The sequence below is a fragment of the Falco biarmicus genome, chromosome 8 (assembly GCF_023638135.1).
Source record: "Falco biarmicus isolate bFalBia1 chromosome 8, bFalBia1.pri, whole genome shotgun sequence".
Taxonomy (NCBI): Eukaryota; Metazoa; Chordata; class Aves; order Falconiformes; family Falconidae; genus Falco; species Falco biarmicus.
In genome coordinates, this window is record NC_079295.1 from 40,112,206 (window position 1) to 40,135,963 (window position 23,758).

At 47.6% G+C, this 23,758-nt stretch overlaps 1 protein-coding gene and 1 long non-coding RNA gene across 7 annotated transcripts in view; one reads left to right on the top strand and one right to left on the bottom strand.

The window, feature by feature from the left end:
* The window catches only part of ZEB2 (zinc finger E-box binding homeobox 2), a 115,925-nt gene extending 105,466 nt beyond the window's left edge, over window positions 1-10,459 (bottom strand). For 2 of the 6 annotated variants that reach the window (XM_056349369.1, XM_056349365.1), the window contains exons 1-2: window positions 10,318-10,459; window positions 7,332-7,469 (exon numbers count right to left, since the gene is read on the bottom strand). In XM_056349369.1, coding sequence (XP_056205344.1) covers window positions 7,332-7,404 — 73 coding nt within the window. In that variant the 5' untranslated portion in view covers window positions 7,405-7,469; window positions 10,318-10,459. Of the gene's footprint in view, window positions 1-1,125; window positions 1,189-7,331; window positions 7,470-7,579; window positions 7,681-8,488; window positions 8,648-10,317 lie in introns of those variants that run through there. The other 4 variants (XM_056349366.1, XM_056349367.1, XM_056349368.1 and 1 more) reach the window with 4 other exon arrangements.
* Window positions 9,051-20,357, top strand: LOC130153908 (uncharacterized). The gene is made up of 6 exons (XR_008823531.1): window positions 9,051-9,771; window positions 9,949-10,024; window positions 10,338-10,656; window positions 11,751-12,502; window positions 12,629-20,140; window positions 20,271-20,357. It is a non-coding gene; the product is annotated as an uncharacterized LOC130153908 (long non-coding RNA).
* The last annotated feature ends 3,401 nt before the right edge of the window (window positions 20,358-23,758 follow it).

Below are 23,758 nucleotides of genomic sequence, written 5' to 3' on the forward strand. Positions count from 1 at the left end.
AAATTTTGACAGCTCTGCCTGAAAGGGCTTAAATACTTCTCAGTAAGCAGGATCCAGTTATAAATAAACCTTCTCTTGGTGAGAAAAAAGTGGCTACGACCAAAGACCTCACCATTATTTTTTTTTAACTGTCTGATTAGAAGCACAGAAGAGCTTCTGAAGAGCAAACAAACAGGCAAAGCTGGAGGCGGGGGGACAGGGATGGAATAGGGGCGGGGGGGGGGGGGGGGGGCAGCCGGGAAATGTACATGAACGTGACTGCGAAACCCCACGAGGGAACCCAGCTACAGAAACTTCCACAGTTCTCGCCTTCCTTCTCCTCCTCCTCCTCCTCCGTGAGCACGTTGTGGTGCCGCTGAGGATTCGCTGAGTCGCTGCTTTTCCCCCTTGGGCCGGTGCAGCCGCCAGCCTGGGGACACCGCCGCCCCCGGCACCAACGGCAACATGCACATAGGTGTGTGTGGGGGGGAAATCATAATATTACAAAATCCCTTTATCTTGGGGAAAGGGCGATTTTTCACCGCTGAGCTGCTCGCCGGTGGTGGCCAAGCCTGCCTAACCCCCAGCCACCCCCGCTCCCCAAGGTCATGGTGAGTAAACAACAATAGTAATTAAAACAAAATAATAGGCAGCAGTCAAGAGCTGAGAGTACACACACCTGACCCTAACTATAACAGACTTCTCAGAGTAGAATTTGATCCCTCTCTGACACTTTCTACCTCAAGTGTTAGAGCGAGTGGCCATGAATAGTACAGGCATGCCATCTTGTAACACTATCTGCCTGTCAGAAGAGCCAAGGCTGGGTAGAGCAGGATCTATATAAGGCTTGTAACTAGGGGAAGCCCAACAAACAGCTACAAACACCTAAGTTATTTTACTCAGCCTCCACCCTTCTGCTTTTTCCCCCCTTCTTCTCACTCTCTTTTTTTTTTCTTTTCATCTTGGCTTTCTGTTGCAGAATGCAAATGTAGCCTGCCGGCGGTGAATGGGCTGAATTGTGATTAAGAAGAAGAAGAGCTCCTTTCTTTGTTCTCCCCTCAGGGGATGTTTACTGGGAGAGACACAGCGGATCAGATATGAAAGGCATTCAGGTCAGCATTGATGTGAGCGAAAGTGAAATCATACCTAAGGCATTCAAAAGACCGCCGTGTCAGGGGTTCAGCTAACGGTGCATCTACTGTGTCTTCCCTGTTAGGCACAAAAAAAAAAAAAAAAAAAAAAAAGAAAAAAAAAAGAAAAAAAAAAAAAGAAAAAAATAAAGGAAATCTCTCCACAAACAGGCATTTTTAAAAAATTACAACAAAAATTATAGAGAGAGGAAGGGAGGGAAAAAAAAGTTTTCCCTCGCTTTACCTCCCGAGCAGAAGCTACAGGACTTAGTGCTCTTTCCCCTTATGATCACGGACGGAACAGGTCAACTTGTATTAATTGTAGCTCTTGGGATCAGCATCGTTTTTAGGGGGAAATGATCTAGTCTGAAATGTGAACCGTTATTTCTTGTTGTACCTATACGTACCACATCTATGTATACACGATATACGCCTGCATAGGTGCATACGCATGTATGCATGTATCTCTCTCCGTAAGTTTCAATAAGCTGCGTGGCTTATTTATCCTGATACAAGACACAAGCAATCGCTTCTTGCCTGCCTCAGAGGCAACTTAAATGATAAAGGACAGCGTGGCATATCAAAACAGCGCAGCACACCTTAAAAAGTGATCTTTTATTGACTTGGGAACTCCTAGACACACTTTGCTGAAAGCTCACAGCACAAGGGGACGGTAACTGCAGGCTTAACAAGTTGGTACACAGCTATTTAAGTTAAACCGCTTCGAGAAAAAGTCTAGGCATTGTCGTGGGGTTTTTTTTTCATTAAAAATGCTTGATGAAGAAATATTTGGATCTTTTTTTTTTTTTAAGTTTATACTTCTCACAGACTAGATATTCCCTCAATAGACTTTCCAAGTGGTTAGCTGACGCTGTTGGCATAAACAGAGATATGTAAATACATAGCAAAAAAATCGCAAATTACAGTTAAGCATACAAAGAGTTAGGAGGTGGCTGCACTTACAGGGGCTGAAATGAAAATGAAAACGACAAATCATTTTAAAAAAGCCTAAAAAAAATGAAAGGATGGGACTGGATGTCGTGTGCAGTAACCATCCCCACTATTCTGAATTTGTTTCCACCTTCGGAACCTTAGTTAAAATATACTGTTTGTCTAATGCTCACATCTGCTTTAATGGTGATGTTTAATTCTGAAATATTTTCAACTAGTGTTTCTGCATCACAGATTTCTCTCCTTTTTCTCTATATTCTAAAAAGACAACTAAAGAGCAATCAAAAAGGTGTCTGACTTGGCCATTCAGACAATTGCACCCTTGTGGGAATGCTGGAATGAATGGTACAGTGGACACCCCAGCACTATTGACGTTATAAACATGTAAATGAAACACATTAGGGCAGACAATCAATTGTCTGTGAGCACTGCAAACCTGCACTCCCTTTCTATGTGACAGGCACAAAATAGTGTCTACCTTGGGAAGCCATGGTCTTGGAGAAAAAAAGGACAAAGAGTTCTCTTTCACAGAGGAGAAAATGCACCTTAAAAGCACTGGGATAATGCAGATGCCAAAAACTGTTGTGAGGCGAAGAATTTCCTATTTCTTGGAATGAATGTGGGGCTGCTGTAAAAGAATCAACACTCTTCTTTCCACTCAGAAGGGAGACGCACATTTTTCTTGGGGAATATTACCAGCCCGTCCTGAGACCTTACATCTCAGTCTTCCACATATTTTCCCTACCTTGGGCAGTTGGCTACATACAATTATCGATAATTAACTTGTAATGGTTTCCTTGTTAATTTTTTTTCCTTTTCAAATATGGCTTTTTCCAGGCATCAAATGTATTTTCTTACAGTAATTAGAAATCCCCCCAAAAGTTTGCTTGCCAAGCATGTGCAATAAGCAAAAGCCAGTAAGTACGGAACGGTCACAAATGGCAAACAGTAAATCAGGCACTAATCCCCAAATTCGCTGGGTTTCTCGAAACTCGGAATAAAATAAATAGATCAGTCTTGACACAGAAAGCAACCTACTCTGCTCCATGTCACAGCTCAGTCTGGACATGAATCTGCACCGAGATAATGCAGCTAGGTAATCACGACGCCCTGGTCACTCGCATGTATGGCATTAATTTTTAATACCTATCTCCAGGTGCTTTTCTGGAGGTAGCGCATTTGTTCTCCCTAGCCAGTGCCCAACTCCCGGAGTAATCTCCTCGCAACGGATTCCCAGCCCTGCAGAGGTCCCCGGGAAAAGGAGCGCTCCCAGATGCCCGCTCTGCCTTCTGCCACCTGGATCTCACCACCAGCAGCTTTCCTCCTCGCACCCCAGCCCCAGTCTAGCTACCTCCAAACTTCTCCAGGCAGGGAAGACAAGCCTCACTTCCCACTCACTGAAGGCAGCAGGCAGGCTGGGTTGTGGGGATTTTTCCGCCCCCCCCCCCCCCTTTTTTTTTTTTTTTCAAATGGGAAGCGAAGGTGGTTTTTCCCCCTTCCCCAGCATCTCCGAAAGGAGGGTGGGTGGGTGTCTTTTTGGGAAAGGCTCTGAGCAAGTATAATCGTGCCTGCTTGTTTGGGCTGTGCTCTCCCTCGGATCAGACGCCCTGAAAGCATTGAACTTTCTCCCTTTTCTTTACAACTGGAAGCGAGATGGCAAAGGAATCAAAGAGAGCTGTTTACTGAAACTTTGGGGTAAATGAGATCCAACTTTCTCCCCTCCCCCCTTCCCCTCCTTCCTGGGGATTTGAATTTTGTGTTTTATTTTTGAGAGGGGAAGAGAAAAGGGAAGGAGGGGGGGTGTTGAGAAATAAAAGCCCACCCAAGGAACGCCAAAGCACAACAAGGCGGAGAGGCAGCCCATCCGAGGAGGCAGGGCAGGCAGGGCGCTCGGCCGGCCGGACAGCGGTGCCTGCCGGGCCCCCGCTCCGCACCGCACCGCTCCGCACCGCACCGGCACTGAGGCCGCCGGCGCAGCCCCCGCCTCCGCGGGGCGCCCGTGCAGAAAGGCGGCTAGCTGCCCTCTCCTCCTCCTCCTCCTCCTCCTCTTCCTCCTCCTCCTCCTCTTCCTCCTCCTCCTCATCCTCTGCCGCGACTTCTCTCCCGAGTAAAAGTGCCGCGAAGTGAGTCAGGCGCTGGGAATCATCTGACTGAACTTCCCGGAGCCCCGCCGCATTCCTGGGCTGCCGCTCCGCGCACCTCCCGCCCCCCCGGCCCGCTTTCGGGGTCCTCTCCTTCCCACCTTCCCACCCTCCGTCCTGCCCCCCCCTCCCCCGGGGGGGCTCACCCCTCATTGATTTCCACAGCGCCTCTCTCAGCGCTCCCCCCCCCCCCCCCCTCCCAGCACACCTCTCCTTCACTCCAGCAGCTCTGATCAACCCCGTTATCTTGGAAAATCCCCAGCTTTCTTCCTTTCTACCCTGTTTAGCTCGGCCGTAATTTTATCCAGCCCCGGTACCTAATCCCGAGCCTTGCCCATCGCACACACGCAGAGACACGCACATAGGCGTGGAGCCCACTGAGGCATTAGTTGGATTATTCTGTTTTGTCCCCGTCTGTAATTTCTATGTGATTGCACTCACACTTCCCCAGCTTCCTTGATGACCAGCTTTTTTTTTTTTTTTTTCCGTGTCTTTTAAATTTTATTTTGGTTCTGCTGCGTTTCTAAGGAATTTCTGGCTTATTTCGATAAGCATCACCGTTTCTGGTGTTATCAGCAAAGACACAAGCTCAGAAGTAACATCTTTTCCACGAATCCAAGAAAGAAGAAAAATCCACTCAGTCCAGATAAATCCTGGGCAATTCCCAATGGGAAAGGCATTGGATACGTGCTTGTCGAGAAAGAGAAAATGAAAAAAAAAAAAAATCAACCCAAATCAAACCCACTCTCGCTGGTCTACCTGCTCCTCAGAAGCAGGACGTTTCTCACGCAGAAATGAATGAAAGAAACAAATTAGGGAGCACAAAGAGAAACGAGTGGACAGGCAGAAAGTCGAGAATGATTCTCTCCACCCGCCCCCCCCCCCCCCCCCGCCCCGGCCTTGGCCAGAGCACGGAGGGAGAAGTTAGCCCTGCGCCTAACCAGCGCAAACACTTGAAGTTTGCAGGCTCTTTACGTGGTTCCCTTAAAAATCGCAATTAAACTTTCGACTCCCAAGTGTGGTGGCTTCCCAAGTTAGTGCAGTTCCCTGCAAACACACTTCTGCACGGCAGCAACACGAATCTGTGCCACCCCGCTCCAGACGTGCCCCCAGAGCCTTGGCTGCAGCATCAGGGCGGCCAGGCTGCAGCCCCGGTGTCCTGGGTACACAGAGGCACCCAGCTTTTCAGGGTTTTGGGGGGTTTTGGTTGTTTGTTTTTTTTTTCTTTGGGGGGTGTGGGATCCGTCTCAAATCGTGTTGAGAAAATATCAAACACGTAGATGCATCCCTCATCACAGAGCATGTGATGAGTTTAACACGCTAAACTAATAATCTTGTATGAAAAAGCGAGGAGGCTGAAGAAGAAGAATAAAACCCCCTCAAACACTCAGAATATTCTTTACTGCAAAAGAGCACTTCTGGATGCGTTGCTTTAAATCTCATTCTCTTTTTCTCTCAAAAAATGACTGTTTAACATAAGAAAAAAGGCTACTTGACACAAAGCTTTTGTTATCCAGTTGATCAGCAACGTGCTTTAGATACTTGTAAGGGGAAAAAAGCCCCACAACAGACATTGATTTTAGAAAATCAATAACCAACATTTAATAAAAAGAACAGAGGAAACACAAGAGAGGAGAGGGAAACATTACGTGTAATTTTAATGTCTACTAAATTACCCAGAGATGAGGGGAAGGGGAGGTCTCCTCTGTGAGGACCACCTTAAATAATGACAGACACAAGAGTAAAGGGTGGTGGTGGAGGGGGAGAGACTTTAAAAAAAGATAACAAGGAACGGATCCTTGGGAAGCTGCTCGGAATATATTATTTTAGTTGGTTGGGTTTTTTTTTTTGTAATACTAAGCCAAGCAAATAGATCAAAGACAACACAAAGGGAAAAGCCAGTGTAACATAACGAACAGTTTCTGACTAAAATTCCTCTATCACTCCCCCATATGGCTCGACGCCTCCACCACAACAAGAAAAAGACACACACACACACTCACAACCTAGAGAGAAGGAAGGGGGGGGGGACAGGATCATTTGTTTCTAATCAACATTCTCTTGTCTTTGTGTTTTTTGTTGTTGTTGTTGTGTTTGTGTGTCCCCCCTCCTCCTCCTCTCTCCCCCCCCCCCCCCCCCCAACCTCCACCTCTCCACTTAAATGAAGTAGCTGGGCTATAAGCGCATGGGTTCAGGTTCACACAAATATCTCTCTTCCTCCGGCTCCTCCAGAGAGGAAAGTTGTTGAAAGTGGGGCCGGGATGGCCAGGCGAGGGGCTGCGGGTGGGGGGGGGGGGGGGGGGGGGGGGGGCTGGCGCTGGGGGAGAGTCTATCAGCCGGAGGAGAAAGGAGGAAACTAAGGGAGGGACGGGGAGAGACGGAGAAAAGAGAGACCCGCACCAGTGAAAGCTGCCAAATGTGGAATGAGCCCAGAACACCGCGTCCCACTGCGCCCCGGCCCTCCGCGGCCGGCGGAGCCGGGCAGAGGGCAGCTATGGACAATCGGGCACCGAACTCATTAGTATTATTAATTATTAGGGAGGAGGAAGTTTCATTTTCGAGTCTCTAACAATAAAAAAAGAGAGAGCCGCTAACTCGGTGCCAGCCTGCCTCGGGGTTCTCACGCTGCCGTTTTTTTTTTTTTTTTCCCAGGGCCGGCAGCGGGGCCGGCCGCCCTCCCGCCCCGCTCCGCTCCGCTCCTCTCCGCTCCGCTCCGCGCCTCCCGCCGCCCAGCTCCGCACCTCTCCGCTCCCCGATGACCGGGACCCGGGCCGCCACCGCCCCGCCGCGCCGGGCCACCGGCCCGCCCGCTCCGCGCCCGCGCAACAAACTTTGGGGCTCGGCGGTGCTGCACTGCCCCCCCCCCCCCCCCATACACACACCGCCCTCACACACACACACACCAGCCCCCTGCAGCGCTCCGCCGGCGCCCCGCGGCCCGCGCAGCCTCCGCGGGACGGCCCCGCTGCCGCGCAGGGCTGGCGAGCCCCGGGCGGGCGCTGCCGCCGCTGCCGCCCAGGCGGGCGCCGTCCCCGTCCCCCCCACGGCGCTCCCCGTCCTGCGGCCGCTTTCCCCCCCCCTCGCCGCGGCGGAGCCGGCCGGAAAAAGTTTGCTTGGGGGGGCCGCTTACCGTTTTTCCTGCGGGGGTTGGCTTGTTTTCGCCTCTTACACCTGGGGCCATCCGCCATGATCTGCTGCTTCATTGATAAGAGTGGATCAGATGGCAGTTCGCATGGACTCGACTCCCTGATTCAGCAGCACGCAGGCTCTATGTAACAACCAAACACAGCAACAATGTGGGCATTGGTATATCCCATTTAAATGCAGGGCGCCAACGGGGACCCGAATTTGCACCCGAAAAAGAACCCATCCACGCACACGGCGAGCCGCGCCGTGCCGGGGAGGTGGGACGCAGACGGAGCGGGTCTTCCCCCCCCCTCTCTCTCTCTCTCCCCAGCCGGGCAGATTTTCCTCCTCTGTTTATTTAATTATTTATTTGGGGGCTGTTGTGTTGCGTGTGTGTGTGTGCGGGGGGGGGGGGGGAGCTCTGCCTTGTGCGCGCGGGTGTGTGCGTGTGTGTGCGCGGGTGTGCGGGCGCGCGCGCGCGTGTGCCCCTCTCTCCCTCTCCGCGCGTGTGTGCGTGTGCGTGTGTGTTGCACCAGCAAAGCAGATCAGAGAGAGAGACAAGAATTACATCTCAAATGAGTCATAACTCATGACCGTATGAGGGAATGCACAGCTTTTACAGTAGGCTGTTTGACTCAATGCTAGGCGGACCGTTTCCTCCTAAAAGAACTTTAATTTGACATTAGAACTTCTTTTTCACACGAAACGCTAGCCTTCTCTCCTTCTCCTCCTGCCTTTATTTATTTATTTATTTATTTATCTATCCTATCCTATTCCTATCCCCCCCCCCCCAAGTGCACTCCAGCAAAGTGATAAGAGGAGAGGGAAACATGGCTCTCCCCCGTCCTTTTGGGGTAAAGCACAGCACGGAGACCTCCCCTCCCCCTAACAACGAGCACTGTAATTATAAACCTCTGTCACCTTTTTAGTCAGTTTGACAATATTCAGGGTTTCCCCTGCCCCTTAGTTAAACAAAGCTTCAGAGTGTCCTGTTTTTTTTTTTTTTTTTTTCCCAGAAAAGAAACAGAAATCAAAACTACCGCTGTCAGAGTTTTCAACCTTTCAGTTATTTTTTTTCCTTCCCCCCCTCCGCCCCCCCCCCGCCCCCCCCGCCCCCCCCCCCCCCCATTTCTCTTTAACCTTGTAAACTTTTGGACCTACTGTGTGTGCCTGTGTGCTCGGGCTGTGCAGGAGACTCTATCTGTCAAAAGGAGAGGGCATTTGGTTTGCTGCAAGAACGCTCCTGAAACTCAGTCCATCTCGAAGAAGATGCTGTAGCTTTAAAGATGCTTTGACTTGAGGATTAGTTTAAACAGGGGGCTATAAAAGATGTAACAGATGCAAACTGTAAAACAAGGGCAATTAACCCTTGCTCTCCTGAGAAGGATCCCCCCTCTCCTTCGCATCTATTGTCTTCTCCTGTACTGGGAGTTTTATACAAAACCTAAAAAATTATTCCCTGACTCAACAATTTTAGGTTTTATTTTTTCTTTGCAGCAAAGTGGGGTATTGAAAAAAAAATTAATTCCCTTTTTTCTCCCCCCCCCCCTCCTTTCTGTCTTTTTACTTGCTGGAGCTTCACATCAGGGCTGAGGAGTGAAGTGTGCTGCTGCTAGGTCTTTTTATTCTGCCTGAACTCTCTTCTCAGGCGTTTGCAGTTATAAAACGTGCTTGGCTTAAAAAAAATAATAATTAAAAAAAATAAATCGCAGAGCAGGTAAGAAGATGGGAATATTGAGAGAGTGTGTGCGGGGTCAACGTGTTCCCCTCACACTCTCCTGCTTGGGATTCTGCCTGGACAGAGTGAATTGGTGGCTCTGGGGATGGGGATGTGTGTGGCTGAGGAAGGAAGAGGCTGAGAATTGTGCTAGAAACTTTAGTATTTGCCAGCTATTCCCGATCCTGGAGTGGGCAATGGTGGCATCACCGTGGCAGACCCACCAGAAGATGCAGCGGAGAGGGGAGTCGAGGAACCGAGGCAAGCCCGGACCCTCAGCCTGCCTCGGCAATTGGCGTTTTAATGCAAAACCACCAATGGTGAATTGTTTTAAAAAGCGTTTCACCACCTTCCCTGATCTTCAGCCTCCCGCAAAAAGTTGTCAATAATTTTAAACCTGCAGATCTCGACAAGACTTTGCTTCCCAGAGGACCGACTAGCTTTTTGAAATATATAGATTTTTTTTCTGTTTTGCTTTTTGGTAAACGACTTTTAAGTTCCAGTCAGTACTTTCACTTCTTGCTTTAGGATCCCAGAAGCTAAGGTGTTACTTCACTCAGCTTCATAAAATAAAATAAAGAAATGAAACTAACTAAGCAGACAAAACAGCAAACTTTCTGTTTGGGGAAACACATCCTTTGCCGGCGAGCCCTGCCCGGGGCTGGAGCTCCAGCGGTGCCCGGCCGGGCTGGCTCTTGCAGGCTCAGGGCGTGTAAAGCATTAACAGGTACCCGCAAACTTTCAGAGCTAAGATGTGAAACCTGAAATAAAAAGAGCAGGAGGTGGTTGGAGGGATGTTGGGCTTTTTTTTTTTTGGGGGGGGTGGGTGGGTGTTGGGGTTTGTTGTTTTTTGGTTTGGGACGCTTTTTTCTGTTGTTTTTTTTTTTTTTTTTTTTTTTTTTAGGAGGACGAAGTCCATTCCTAGCACTAAAACTTTTGCTGCTGCGTTGTAAAAGGTACCTCCCGTACCTGGCTGACAGGTAAGGGGAGCAGGGGTGGTGGTTGGCACAGCCCCGAGAGCCCCGAAGCTGCTCACCCCTTCCCGGAGCGGTAACGAAGTGACATCAGGTTTCGGTTGAAAAAAAAAAAAAAAGAAAAAAAAAAGGGAGGTTTTTCGCCCCAAGTATAAACAAGCCAGAAAGAAGCCAACACGCTTAAAAATATAAAATTTATCGAAATTAAATAAACCCGCTAGTGCGTGAGGTGGTGTGAGAAAAGAGAAGGGGAGGAAAAAAAAAAGGGGGGGAAAAATCGAATTAAATTCCGAACCTACCTGCGAAGTCTTGTTTGTAGTTTTGGCCAGAAATGGTGAGAAGAAAAAGCATGAAGAAGCCGCGAAGTGGAGGAGAAAAGGTGAAGGGAGATGCAGCTCCTGAAGAAATTGTAAAAAGCCTTGCAAAGAGTTGTCGGAAGGACCGTTATTCCTGCTGGGGCAGGTTAGGACTGATCTCTTTCTGCCACTCCAGGAAACACAAACCTGGGGACGGACTGACGTGTTACGCCTCTTCTAATGACATTTTTTTCTTTTTCTTTTCTGTAGGAGCGAGAGGAGAGACCCTGAAACACACGCCCACCTATCTTTGTGGGGAGGGATAATTGAAGAGCACCAAACGTGAGCATCATGTGGAAACGTGATCGCCAAGTTTCTCTCTGGGAAAGGATCTGGGATAGATTATACCTTGAAGTCTCCGCGAACGCTTTAGCGGCAGAAATGCAATTCCACCTCCTCCCGCCCGCCCCCCGCCCCGCGCCCGCCCCCCGCCCCGCCGCTCCGCGCCGCTCCGCGCCCGCCGCCTTCACCCCGCCGCGGCGCCCCGCGGAAACTCCCCCGCGCCCCGGCATCGCATCCCTCTCCCCCCGGGGGCTGCATCCCCTGCCCAGTGGCTGCAGCCTTGCCCCCCCCTCCCTGCCCGGCTGCATCCTCTGCCCCCCCCGAGCGCATCCCCTCTCCCCCCGGGCTGCAGCCTTGCGCCCCCCCCCCCCCCCCCCCCCCGCCCCCCTGCTGCATCTTCTGCCCTCCTACACCCCCTCTCCCCGGTGCGTGTCTTGCCCCCCCGTCCCCCCGTCCCCCCGCCTGCATCGCCTTTCCTCCCCCAGGCGGAATCCCCCGCCCCCAGGGCGAGATCTGTGCCGGCGCCCCCACACCCCCCACACCCCCCCGCAACCAGCAGGATCCTCCGGATCCCCTGCCCCCAGGCTGGATCGCTGCCGGCCCCCCCCCATCCCCGGGCGGGATCCCTGCCCCCCCCGCCCCTCTGGCGGGATCCCCGCCGCCTCGCTCGCCCGCCCGCTGAGCCGGGGTGGGGGCCGCATCCTGCGCCCCCGCACCGTCCCGGTTCCCAGCCCCTCTCGGAGCTCTCGCCTCTTGCGGAGGGGAAAACTTACCCCTAACATAATGCCTAGAAACTAAACTCTGTTCGGGCACTGCCAATAAGCTCTGCTGACTCCTGCTCGTTTTGGTGCTGTTTTATTTTTATCCTTAACGCGTTTCTTTTGGGACATTTCCACCACCACCACCCCCCCAGCCCCCCCCCCCCCCCCCCCGCCTTTCATTTCAGCACTCATCCAGGTTATTTGAATAGTCAGCTAAATCTGGTGGAAAAAAAAAAACCAACAACCAAAAACACCACCAAAAACAAACAAACAAAAAAAGAAACAAGCCCACAACCGTGTTGAGATCTTACAGTCTATCTGTTTTGTTCACAGATACGGATCAGGGGTGAGATGGGCTCTTCCTGGCGCTGCTCTCCCTTGGAAGTAGCTGGATGGGCAGAGAGACAGCGCGGAGCAGTAACGCGTGGGACTGAACTTCAGGGAGGTTACAAGTTTTTCACCTTTTTCAAGTATTAAAATTAAAATAAAATTACATATAGAAAAAAAAAAGGAAAGGAAAAAAAAAAAAAGAAACCCAGACTCCACCTTTGCACTGAAGGGATTGGTTATGCAAATATGGAAGGGGTTTCCTGGCAAATACAGCTTTCTACTGTATGGTTAATTAAATCATCACTCAAAAGCCTTCCAATGTGACGCTTCTGTCGTAATCCAATCAGGTTACGTAGGTCCTAAACAAGAAAGATATTTTCCACATCTGGAAGTCAGCAATTTAGCAAGTACTGCACATTATTAACCAATTCAGAGCCCACTTCCCAGGGGGATTTTTTTTTTTTTTGAAGTTTAAGTGTTCTTAACCAATGCTCTGCTGTTTTGTTAATCAAAAAGCTGGTTTACACCGCACGTAACTGAGAACTAATATCGAAGTAAGTCAAGGCAGCCCGAGCAGGGGATGCTGAGCGAAGGCGTTTATCTGCGAAGGGGGTTGAGATGGCTGAGCCTCCATCCGCTCGTGCCCAACTCCCAGCACAGCCCACAGCCCTTCTCTTCCTCGAAAAGATCTCGAAATAATTTCAATGCAAAGGCAAAACTTCACATCTCGCCTGCTCCTCCGCTCCCTTCTGAAGGTAAACGTGGAGCTGCCCAAAGGGCTGTGTTAAATAGCTGCTACCGCGCCCCCCCCCCCCCCCCCAACAAGAGTTGCATCTATTACAGCACTTTTTTTTTTTTTTTTTCTGCCCCCTCCCCTGCAGAAAACCGAACGGAACGCTCCGCTGATCCCACACCACACTTTTACTTCCATGCAGCGATAAACTGCGCCTGAACTGCGCGGTGACTGTGCGCCTCACGCAAGGGCTGGGAGGCGAGCAGCGGGCACTGGCGGCTGCGCTCCAAACTGGTCCCGCTCAGCGACCACCATCCTGGTGACTGGGCAACGCCAAGGAGGGCAGGGGACCCCCCCTCTCCCCCCCTCCCCCCCGCAATGTGTCCTCGCAGCTCACCGAGATTTGCTTGGGATTTGGGTTGGTTTGTCATCTGTTGGTTGGACGCGGGTGGGTGCCCGGCGCGGGGCGGGGGGCAGCAGCGCACCCGGGCGCGGGGGGCACCCAAAGCCCCCCGGCTGAGGGGCGGGGGTGCCGAAGGAATGGCCGACGACACCCCCCGCCTCCGCCCCGGCTGCCCCCCCCCCCCCCCCCCCCGGTCAAGCCCCCCGCTGCAGGGCCGTGCGCGGCAGGCGGAGCCGGGGGGGGGGGGGGGGAGAGGCTGCGCCCTGCCTGCGCCCTGCCTGCGCGCTGCCTGTGCCCTGCCTGCGCGGGGCCCGGCCAGCCCGGCTTCTCCGGCAGGAGGGTCTGCCAGGGCTATCAGCCACCGAGCGGCTTAAAGCAAATCTGCCTGCAGACCTGGCGGGCTGCTGCTGCCGAAATCTGTAATTATGCAAAAGTGGGAACAAGGTTTTCTATTTTTATTATTTTTTTTTATTATCATTCTTATTTATATTTATATTTTTCCCCCAGTATGGGTTAGCTGGGCTTTGCCAAAAGTTCTCTTACCGCTATTTGCTAAATACCAACGCTATTTTCTTGCAGGATTCATGACCTGTCCATGCCTAAATATATACCTGTATACACAGAGATGTATCATACACACACACACACAGAGAGTGATGATATCTTAATGAAATATATAGCACAGTGCAAATATCCCGAAACCAGATTCAAGTATTATTAATTTGAATTAGAACCTCTCAGATCCAGGAGACACTGCCTATAAATCAAGGGCAGCCTGGCAATTCCTTAAAGAGCTAAACTGAATTTAGATGCATATGATAAAAAGAAAGAAAAAGAAAAAAGTGAATGCTAATTACTGACTTGCTCGATTTCCAGTCACCCATGTTTTATATGAGAAAAAGAAAAAAACAGAAAACAACCATCAAGTTCTCAAAATAAATTAATCCCATTACAAACGCCTTACATATTGTTCAAACATTTCCAGATTACAAACCGAGAGGATGAACCGGAGATTAAGAGAAGCTGCAGCCTAACCTGCAATAGGCAGGAGTGCTGCCGATGTTATATCATTCAAATATATATCTGCAGACACACTAAAAAACAAACCCTCAGACCGTGTGATGATGCTCAAGGGCTTTAAGGAACATGTTGGTATTGTCAGATAATCCCTATTCATAATTTTGTAGACTGTTCTTTCAACCCTCAATCTCACAGTTCCTCCAGCTCTGAAGCGCCTCAGCAGGGCTTGCATCAGAGCGATAAACTGCTCTGATCTTCGCAGGAGTGGCATAACACCCAACCTTATTAGGTGTTATTTTAAAGTGGTATGTGGGGCATGTATTGTTTTTGTTTATTATTATTTTTTAAATTTTTGGAGGTTGGACATAAACACTTAGCAGTCAGCTAAGCCCTTCTGAGATGGAATTTAACCTTAATCCAGGCGATGATTTCCTGCCCAGCTCTGAACTAATCACGGGCGTGCAGCGTCTTTAGGAAATGGAAATAATGACAGACTATTGATCCTGCCTTTATTGGGGTGGTGCTGGCAGCCCAGCTCCCAGCCCCTTCACCCTTAGCATCCCCATGCAGAGCCTGTGCCTCGCTCTGTGTGAAACTTCTGCAGATATGGTCCCCCCCACACCCCATCACTGTAAAAACAAACAGACTCAAAATATTCTCACAAGCCCCAGCTCTCTCCTTGCATAAGGCACCCAGTGCCATGGCTTGGAGGTGGCTTTAAGGGTAGTTCTCCGGGTGCAGGTTTTCCCTCTTTTCCTCAAGTTTTCCTGTGTGGAAATGCAGAGAGGTGAGATGGGGGCAGCTGGGTGGTCCTGATGCAAACCTGCCTGAGCGATGCCATGGGTGATGCCAGCTGCCTCCTCCTACTCCCAGGGTTTGTCCACCAAAACCCATCATAGTGGAGATGACCCCCTGCAGCTGACCCCGTTGGATATAACCCCACAGCCCCCCAACCCCATCTGGGGCTGTAGGGCCAGCCAGGGGCAAACCCTGCTGCTGGGGGCTTAATACCATGAGAGAGGGTCTCTGCAGGGAGAGACCCCTGAGACCCTGGGGTACCTGGGTGTGATGGGCAGGGCAGGGAACCAGCAGCCAAGGGGGGATGTAGGGCACAGGCCCTGGAGGACCTCGGCCTTCTGCCGTCGTGGCTTTGTGGAGACATGGTGACACAGGCTAGTGGGTGATTCACGGCCTTATTTATTTTGGTGTGTTTGCTTTTTCCCAGGCACAGGATGAGTAATGGGGAGAATGTTTTCTTGCCCACATGGAAGGAGGAAAATCGGGGGTATAGTAGCAAAGATGCTCTAGCTGATATCTTTTGACTAATACCTTTCAGAGGCTGGTGAAGACCGAGGTTTAACACCTCTAAAACCATGTTAGTTGCTCTGAGGCTTTTGCTTTGGGCCCTTCATAGCCAGGGCTCTCCAATATTTTCCCCAAAGTGTGGAACCCTCCCTGCATTAGTCATTAACCCTCTCCCCCATGCTGGGGGACCCAGACGCTATGTGCCCACTTGAGAGCATCCTTCCCCGCAGCCCTGCTCCACTGGGGAGTGGCTGCTGCAGGACTGGGGGTCCCCGGGGGTGCTGGCTGCTTCTCCCACGCACATCTCTGGGGCGCAGAAGCTGCCCTCGCTTTGGGCAGAAATTAGGAGGTTGCACAAAAATCCCAAACCTAAACAAACAAACAGAAAATGCTGGAGGCAGAGGTGGTGGTGGGATTATTTTCTGCAGTCACCTGTGGTGGTGGAAGATAAGACAGGCTGGAGTAATTTTTCTGACTGGGGAAAGCCCCATGTGGCCCCAAGATGCTGCTGGATACTTTTCCTTAATGCAGGTGTCCCTATGAATGGATTTAGAGAGCAAAGTCTTTTTTCCCTCTATTTCCACATGGAGGAAGAAAGCACGGAGGAGAGGAAGAAAGGGTCAGGGAGTGACTCTCCCCCCACCCACTGATGAGATATTTGGGAAGAAACCTTTTGAATCAACATTCCCAAAGTTTTCAAGTTCCTCTGTGGAAAACCCATGTAGGGATAGGATACGAGCCAAAAGCAAGGGAAAAGATTGTCTGGCTTTAATTTATCTATCCCTGGGCATTTCTAACAAGCAGATCACTGTAATATCTAATCTTGTTTGAGTCCCTGCACGTTAAAAGTGAATCTCCGTCATACCTTTTTGTTAATTTTGTCATTTAGAAAGTTGCTTCTGATGGCCTAGAGCTGCTCATCTCCTGTCCACAACATCTGTCTGTCTGTGGTAGGAGAACAGCATCCACAGGACCCAAACCTGCTGCTCAGGGCAAGCAGTGAGCGGCTCGGGGGGCTGGGGGAGTTGGCAGCGGGTCAGTGGGCGAGCATCCTCTGTCTGCTCTCCCGCACTGTGAGGTGTAGAGGGTTCTCCTTCTCTTCTGGGATTGGTGCTGAAGTTCGGACACATTTCTTGGCTCAGTTGGCAGTGATTAAAATTCACTGCTCACTTTTGTTTATAGTTGGTTGTTTACTTTGTTGAATTTTTAAAAACTTGTTAGAATGCAATTGAACACAGATTCAACAGTATTTAGGCTTGAAAAATAAAGATGCATTAGAAAGATGCCTATTATGCTTCAGAATTATTAATTGACATTTTTATGATGAATAATTAATCATTTGAATAATTTTCGTATCTCTGATCTGAACACATATTTGCATATCTAATGTCTGATTTTAAATGTGGTTTCTTTAGTTGCATTCTCCCAGGACAAAGACATGAAGTAATATCCTAATGCAAAACTTTTTCTTTGCGGTTGTAAAAGTATGTTTATTGAAATGTAAGTTTCTATCTAGTTATGAAGCTGTTAATAATCTATGTGTGTCATACATGCATTAATAAGACTGTGAATCTTCTGGATATGAACATATTTAGGCCTTGTTTTCTTAATACACTGGGATGGTCTCCTGCAATACATACACGTTACTTAAAACCATCTGGGGTTGAGCTAGGAAACCATAAAGAAATATCTCAGATACACAGCTTTCCCTTCTTGTTTGTATGACACTTAGCGAGAAGACCAAAGGTTGCTTCAGTTTGAGGTGTTTAAAATATCGAGGACTTTTTCTATAAATTTTTACCATGTCGTCCCAGTGAGACCACATCAGTATTTCCTTGTTATAATTTAATATACCTAAATCATAGCCTTCAAGACCCCGCCTTGCTTATAGCTGGCGGCAATAAAGAAACAACATGAGTTGCAGATCAGTTGTAAGTTGGTCAGCAAATAGGTGCAAGTAATAGGGCTTGTTGTGCAACCCTGCTCAGCGCTAGGCTGGTATGAGCACAGCTCAGCCCGATGGGGAACAGAAAGGAGGAAGGGGCAGCTGGACAAAACCGTAACCCGAAAGGTACCAAAAAAAATAAAAAACCCCAACGCAATTAAAGGACTAGTCTCTGCTCCACTGCCTCTGACCACTGGTTAATTATTGTAGTAATGCTGCCCGACTGGGACAAAAGGAGTTGTGTTCGCTTATGCCAGGTCTGAATTGGATTTATTGAGAAATGAAAGCTTTTAAGAATTTTTATTTAGTAGCACATTTAAATGTACAGTGGGACCTGATATTCTGAGTTTAGGCTATTGGCTTGCTGTCGTACTGAGGAACTGGGGCAGCAGATACTCTAGAAATACCTTAAATTCATGCAGTACTATTTCTGTTTAGTAGATTAAAGAAATGACAGCAAAATGATCCACAAGTACATGGTAGTGTTTAAATTTGCTTAGTGCCATTTATATAGGGAAGATAGTGTAGATGTGAAATGTAAAATTAAAATAAAACCTGTTAATCTCTCTTTTTTTCTTTTCCACACCGGGTAGTAAAAAATATGCCCCAAAGGTACTTTTATTTATTGTTTTTTTTACGGTGGTACTATTATATAGACTATGGTAATCTAGTGGGCAATATCTGACAGACAGATACTGTATAAAGAAACTGTGAAATGTAGTTCTCGGAACAGGCTGAAGTTATATTGAATAGGATCTTTAGCAGTTGCATATGCTCAGTGATAACAGATATTTTTTTTCCTAGGGGGGGTTGAATTTGTCATAGCAAGAGCAGTAAACTTGAGGAATATATGCAGCACAGAGGGCGCAGCTCTGTGCCCCATGTTCAGACCTGCCATCCCTTTGTGGTGGCAACAGCAGCAGGCCCTTTGCAAAAGGGCGAGGTGGGAATTGGGGTTAAACCTCTGCTTTTTGGTTCTAGAAGTAGAAGAGCAAGCAAACATCCCCGAGATGCACCCTCACTTTGCAAAGAGAGGCATCTCTTTTGGGGTTGGGGTCCCCCCCAAGCTGTGGGCAGCAGCAGCAGCAACACTGGGGCAAAGGCATCTGGCACTGAGAATGTCAGCCAAAGCCCCTCAGAAGCTGTTGTGCCTTTGTGAGGCTGATGGATAGCTTTGTGGTGGGTTTATTAATGTGAAAATAGAAGTTTTTACTTTTGTTTTAACCAGGCTGAATGGTGAATATACATTATATAATTACAGAGTAGCTCCTGTTCTACCTATTTGGGACTAGATCAAATTTACTTTTCCCTGGCTTTCTTAGTGTCTCACTATCTTTCCTACTGGCTACTGATTAAACTAATACAGGTGAAATTACCAGCAGAGAACCTGGGTGCCAAGGTCACATTTTGATGGCCATCCCGACGTTTCAGAGTCATGATTGCCCCGATTATTTCTTATTGCCACCCCAGGAAAACATTTTCTTCTTTTTGCAACTTCAGACTGTATATTTTAAAATCTACAGAAACACAGGGTTACAAAGATATTCAGAAAAGCCCAAATGATTTGAAACAATTAGGTACTGCAGGATAGCTTTCAAAGAAATTCCATGTATCAAAGAAATTTCCAGTATCTGGAAAACTGCTGGCTGTATTAGATACCAAGAGAAGCAGAGGCACATGTCCCAGCCACTGTTGCACACCTAAACTGCAGATTTGCCCGTGAACTAGCAGACATCCCTTTCACCAGGGGTGGCATTGGACTTGCTGGTTCTTCTGTTTGCTTTCCTCCAACTATCAGCATCATCTCAGCTCATCTGTGGATGCAGGCTTGGCCAACTGGCCCCTTTCCAAGCCCAAATCTTAGACTCTGGGTTATTAGAGCTGTCAAAAACAAAAGAGAGGTGTTTTTAAATTTTTTTTCTTGCCATGAAAGTTTTCTCCAGCTTCTCCCTCCCTCCCCCATTTCTGTTTTGACATCATTTCTTGGGAAATTTCTTGATGCCTCTCTGGGTCATTTGCTTTGTGGTGTTCCAGGTCAACGTTGCGTTAAAGGTATTGGTGTTTGAACAAGTAATTTCCCCATATGGATGGTGTTAGGTGCATGTACACTCCTACCAATGCTTCTTACTATATCCCTCAAAACTTGCTTCAGGCAGCATCTAAACTATTTTAAACCTTACCATCCTTTTTTAACACACATCAGCTATCCTGCTTCAAATCTCTGACAAGGATGTGAAAACCGCAGTGTCAGAACAACTGCTGCTCTCTTCTTGGATTCTGACAAGCAACCTTCAACCTGAAACCCTCTAAAAATGGCTATTTTTATCTTTCTATTTTAAAATCAGAATTACTATATTGACTGTGTTCTTTTCCCTTGTTCTGACAGGTTGGAAATGGGTGCAAAAAATGTATTGAGGAAAAATATGGCAATACTGTTCTATGTTCCCCCAGTGGGTCCACCTGCCAGTGGGCTTACCACAGGAAGGCTATGAATGGGTGTGATTTCCAAGATTCTGGGAGGCAAAATGGTCTCCAGAATAATCTTGGCAGCCTGGGCTGGGTTGCTGTGGGCACTGATGTCCTTGGCACGCAGGAGTCAAGAATTACAACTCTGGGTCCCTGTCTCCTGTGCAATAATTTGGCTGAGCCATGTCTCCACAGGTAAAGACCTCTGCATGCATCCAGCACACTGCACACATTAGGGAAGTGATGTTCATTATCTACCCTTTAATTCTGCATGTGGCATGGGCAGAACCGAAGCCAGCAGGGATGCCTACAGGCCCACCACACTACCCAGAAGATACCAACAGGGGAACGGAATAGGACATTGCAACCACTGAACTCAGTGCTGGAGTGGCTGGTCCTGGGTGGAGAGGTTGAACTTGGTGGCAGTCATCCTGACAGCATCCTCCTACCCATCATTTGCCTTTCCAGGAATGTAAACTGGGCCCAAAGAGTGAAAGCAGAAGTCAGTGAGATGACCCAGGGTATGTTACGCAGGCTGCTTTGATGGCTGTGGGGTCTGGTGGGCAGGTTCAGGGCAGCAAAGTCAAGCCTGGATGACTTTATGGCTCATCTATACCAATGACTCTCTACATGCAGGACCTCTTTCCCTAGCAAGCAGGGCAAGGGCAGAAATGGGCAAGCCCAGATGAAAGAAAAGAAACCCAACTGCAGCACAGCCTCGGATGTTGGGGTAGGAGAGAGCCTGGGTCCGCTCCTGTTTCACCACCCACCCACCCGCTGTGCCAGGCAGTGGTGTCTTTGCCTGTGCCCAAGCCTGTCTGATGGTAGCACTCATCTTGGGGTTGACAGGAGCTACCAGTGAGGTCTGTGTCTGGAATCTGGGGGGCAGCATTTTAGAGGTAAGAATCAAGGTATGAAAAGCCACACCTGATATCTAGCGCTGGAAAATGGATATGGTTAGAAGTGGGAGCAGCTTTGAAAGCGGTGCTAATCTACACACAAGGCAGGCAAGCTCTCCCTCGTGCCTTGTGGTGAGCAGGGAGAAATATAGAGCAGACACTGAAAACACTGCAAATATTTGTTCTCATTGTCAGATGTTTCTATAAAATCAGTTGTTACTGGATCACCACTGAAGTTACAGAGCATTTAAATAAGCAGAGAGTGAGAAAAGTCTAATTATATGTTTCATGCCATTTACAGAGGTTTCCAGGGGATTTTCTTTTAATAAAAGTGCTGTGCATCAAAAAGAATAAATCCTACAATTTTGTTATTTACAAATCAGCTGCTTCTGCCTCGAGCTGACAGATTTATCTTCCATCTCACACCCTTCTTTCCACCCCAAAATGCACCCAGTACATTGACATTTCTACTAATACTCTTCAAGTGTCTACATACTATTTTATGCTCCTTATGTTAGTAAGCAAATGGATCAGAAGAAAACCATCAAAAGCATAAAAAAGTATTCTTAACGAAAGATACAGAGAAAACCCCCAGTGTTAGAAAACATGCAACATAGACATTTTCCAGATTAAGAGAACAAGTCCCCTTTACGTCCCTACCCACCCGTTCCTGAAGATTTCAAATCGGCAGCCTGGCTGGAGGTATGATGTCATCAATTAAAATTATTTACTAACATAAGATATAATTTTTTTTTATGATTAATTGTTATACCCTTCACATTTTCTTCCCCACCACAACTGCTCTGCCCCTTTCTGACTCCAGATTACTCAGCAGTCGACTCCCGCGTCGGGAGCATTACATATCAATCCCCAGGACCAAAACATGCCACCAATATTTTCTCTGCTATGTAATCTATCGATGCAGTACCTAACCCTGCAGCCTTCCTTCATACTTCAGAGAGGATTGACTTGTACTGAATCAGGCCCATAAGTTGCTCCTTATTGAGGCTAACCCCTGCTTAGAGGTGAAGAAAAAAAGTGAGAAAGCCAAGAAGCCACATTCGTTCTCATCCAACTTGGCTGCTGTTGTGATATAGGAGCGTGCAGACTGCTTTGGTAAAGCAGATGCTACTTGCAAAGGATTGCAGAAAAACAAAGGAATGAAAATAAGATTATCTCTCTCAAGCATGAATGTACCATGCACGCATTATACAGGCTACGTGTGCTTTGTAGAGGTCTTACTTGCCTTGCAATGGCCCCGCCATTCCAGGATGGGCCTCTTTCCTGAGCAGACGCTGTCCGTTGAGCCAAACTGTATGATTGTCTTGTGATACAGATATATGTGGACTGGGGACTAAATTAAGGACATTAAACTCAATTTCCTTAAGACAAGAGCCAGATTTTAATATTGCAGCTGTCTAGAGGTGAAAGGGTAATGAGGACGTGAGGAATTCCTGGATGGGAAAGGGACACTTGGCCCAACAAGTCCATCCCCCTTCAAGTTTATTACAACACACCTCCCCGTGTTGTCGATATATCCTCCAGCCCTATATAAACATGTCTGGCTATCTCTTCTGTTCATTAATACTTCAGTTCACTGCATGTTTTATTTGACATAATGCCTACTACACTGTGAAGTGGATGGCTCATAGCTCTACGTGCATTTACTGTTTATTCTTAGACCTTTCATTTTTAATTGGCATAATCTTTTTTTTTTTTAGACTCACCAGATACAACCACTACTTCAGTTTTCAGCCTAATTATGAAAACATTAATATTGAGGTCTTTTTTAGAAAGGATTAGGCTCAGCCTTCATTTATATTAGGGATCTTTAACAGTCAGAAACAATGGTGGCTTCATATCTTATCCCTAGTTGAGTCACTCAAGTTCTGCTCTGGAGAAGGTGATCAAAATTGGAATTATTGAAGAAAATCTATCATGTTCCTTGTGTGATAACAGTTCTTTTGATTTGCAGGCTATCCTTTGCTGGAGCGTCCATATCACACTTTATTTATACTGAATTCGCATTGATTCAAAATTGATGTTTGACAGATTCAGTACAATTTTTAAGGCGGAGCGGGACTTTTTGTAGGCAAGTATTAACTTATAATGATCTCCTAAAGTCAAGAAACAGCTTTGAAGGCTGGTGGAAGGAAAAAAGCTCCCAAGAAATCAGTAACATTACAAAGATTTCTAACTGCTAACTGGTCTTCATGTATTAAAAACTATCTCCCTTTAAATTTTCTGCTAGTGAAGTTGAGAGTGAATTCACATACAGATGCTTCCTCAGAATACCGACATTTTAAAAACACCTGGGTTTTTCTCTTCCTCTGAGGCCATTCAAAGGAGAATGTCATTAGAGATCTGAACACAAACAGAAAAGAAACACAAGTCACAAATAAACCTGCATGATTTTGAAATTTCAAAGACCAATAGGCTGGTGAAACAAAACCACTCCGGGTGAAGTATAAAGCGGGAAGCAGGCAAAGTAGATGGCTGTGATGTGATATTAAGAAAAGACTCTCAAATTTGTTGCTTAAGTGCATTGAAATCCCAGAAGTCCAACATGTTTACAATTATTTCAGGTATCTAGCTACACTCTCTTGTTTAGGGAAGCAACTTGTTTTTACAATAAATAGAAGGTTTGATTTTGTAACTTTTTTTTAAGTTTTTTTTTTCCCTGAAAGAAGAGCCACTGCTAGCAGAGGTTGTTTAGGGTAAGAAATTCTGCACCCTGTTGAGAAACACTGAGGTTTTATTCAGGAACTGGGATGGCAGCACTGAGTGGACAGGGAACTTTGAGAAACTTGGAAAAAGAAAAAACGTAAGAAATCTCTTGGTTTCAAGCAGGTGAAGAAACAGTTATGAAAAAGGAAAACATAGGCATGTAGCTGGGAAAAAAAAAAAGAATGAGTATACAGTATCTAACAGGCACAGAAAACTTCAGGTTTGTATCCAAGATCTGCAGTCATTAAGAAAACCCTGTAAAAGTCATAAAAAAAACCAACAAAAGCTTTGAATTTGGAGGATTGAATCCATCCTTACTGGGAAGCTGGTGATCCAAAGAGGAACTGAAAACGCCCTTTGGGCCTGAACAGGACTGCTCTGGCAATGAGGGATGTAAAAGACATTTCCCATGGCATCTGTTGGATTGTACATGCCCATAGCTTACTCCCTTGGCTTTTTTTCATTCCTATCTAAACAGCCTAAAGGTACTGGTCTGCAAAAGCTGAAGTTAGT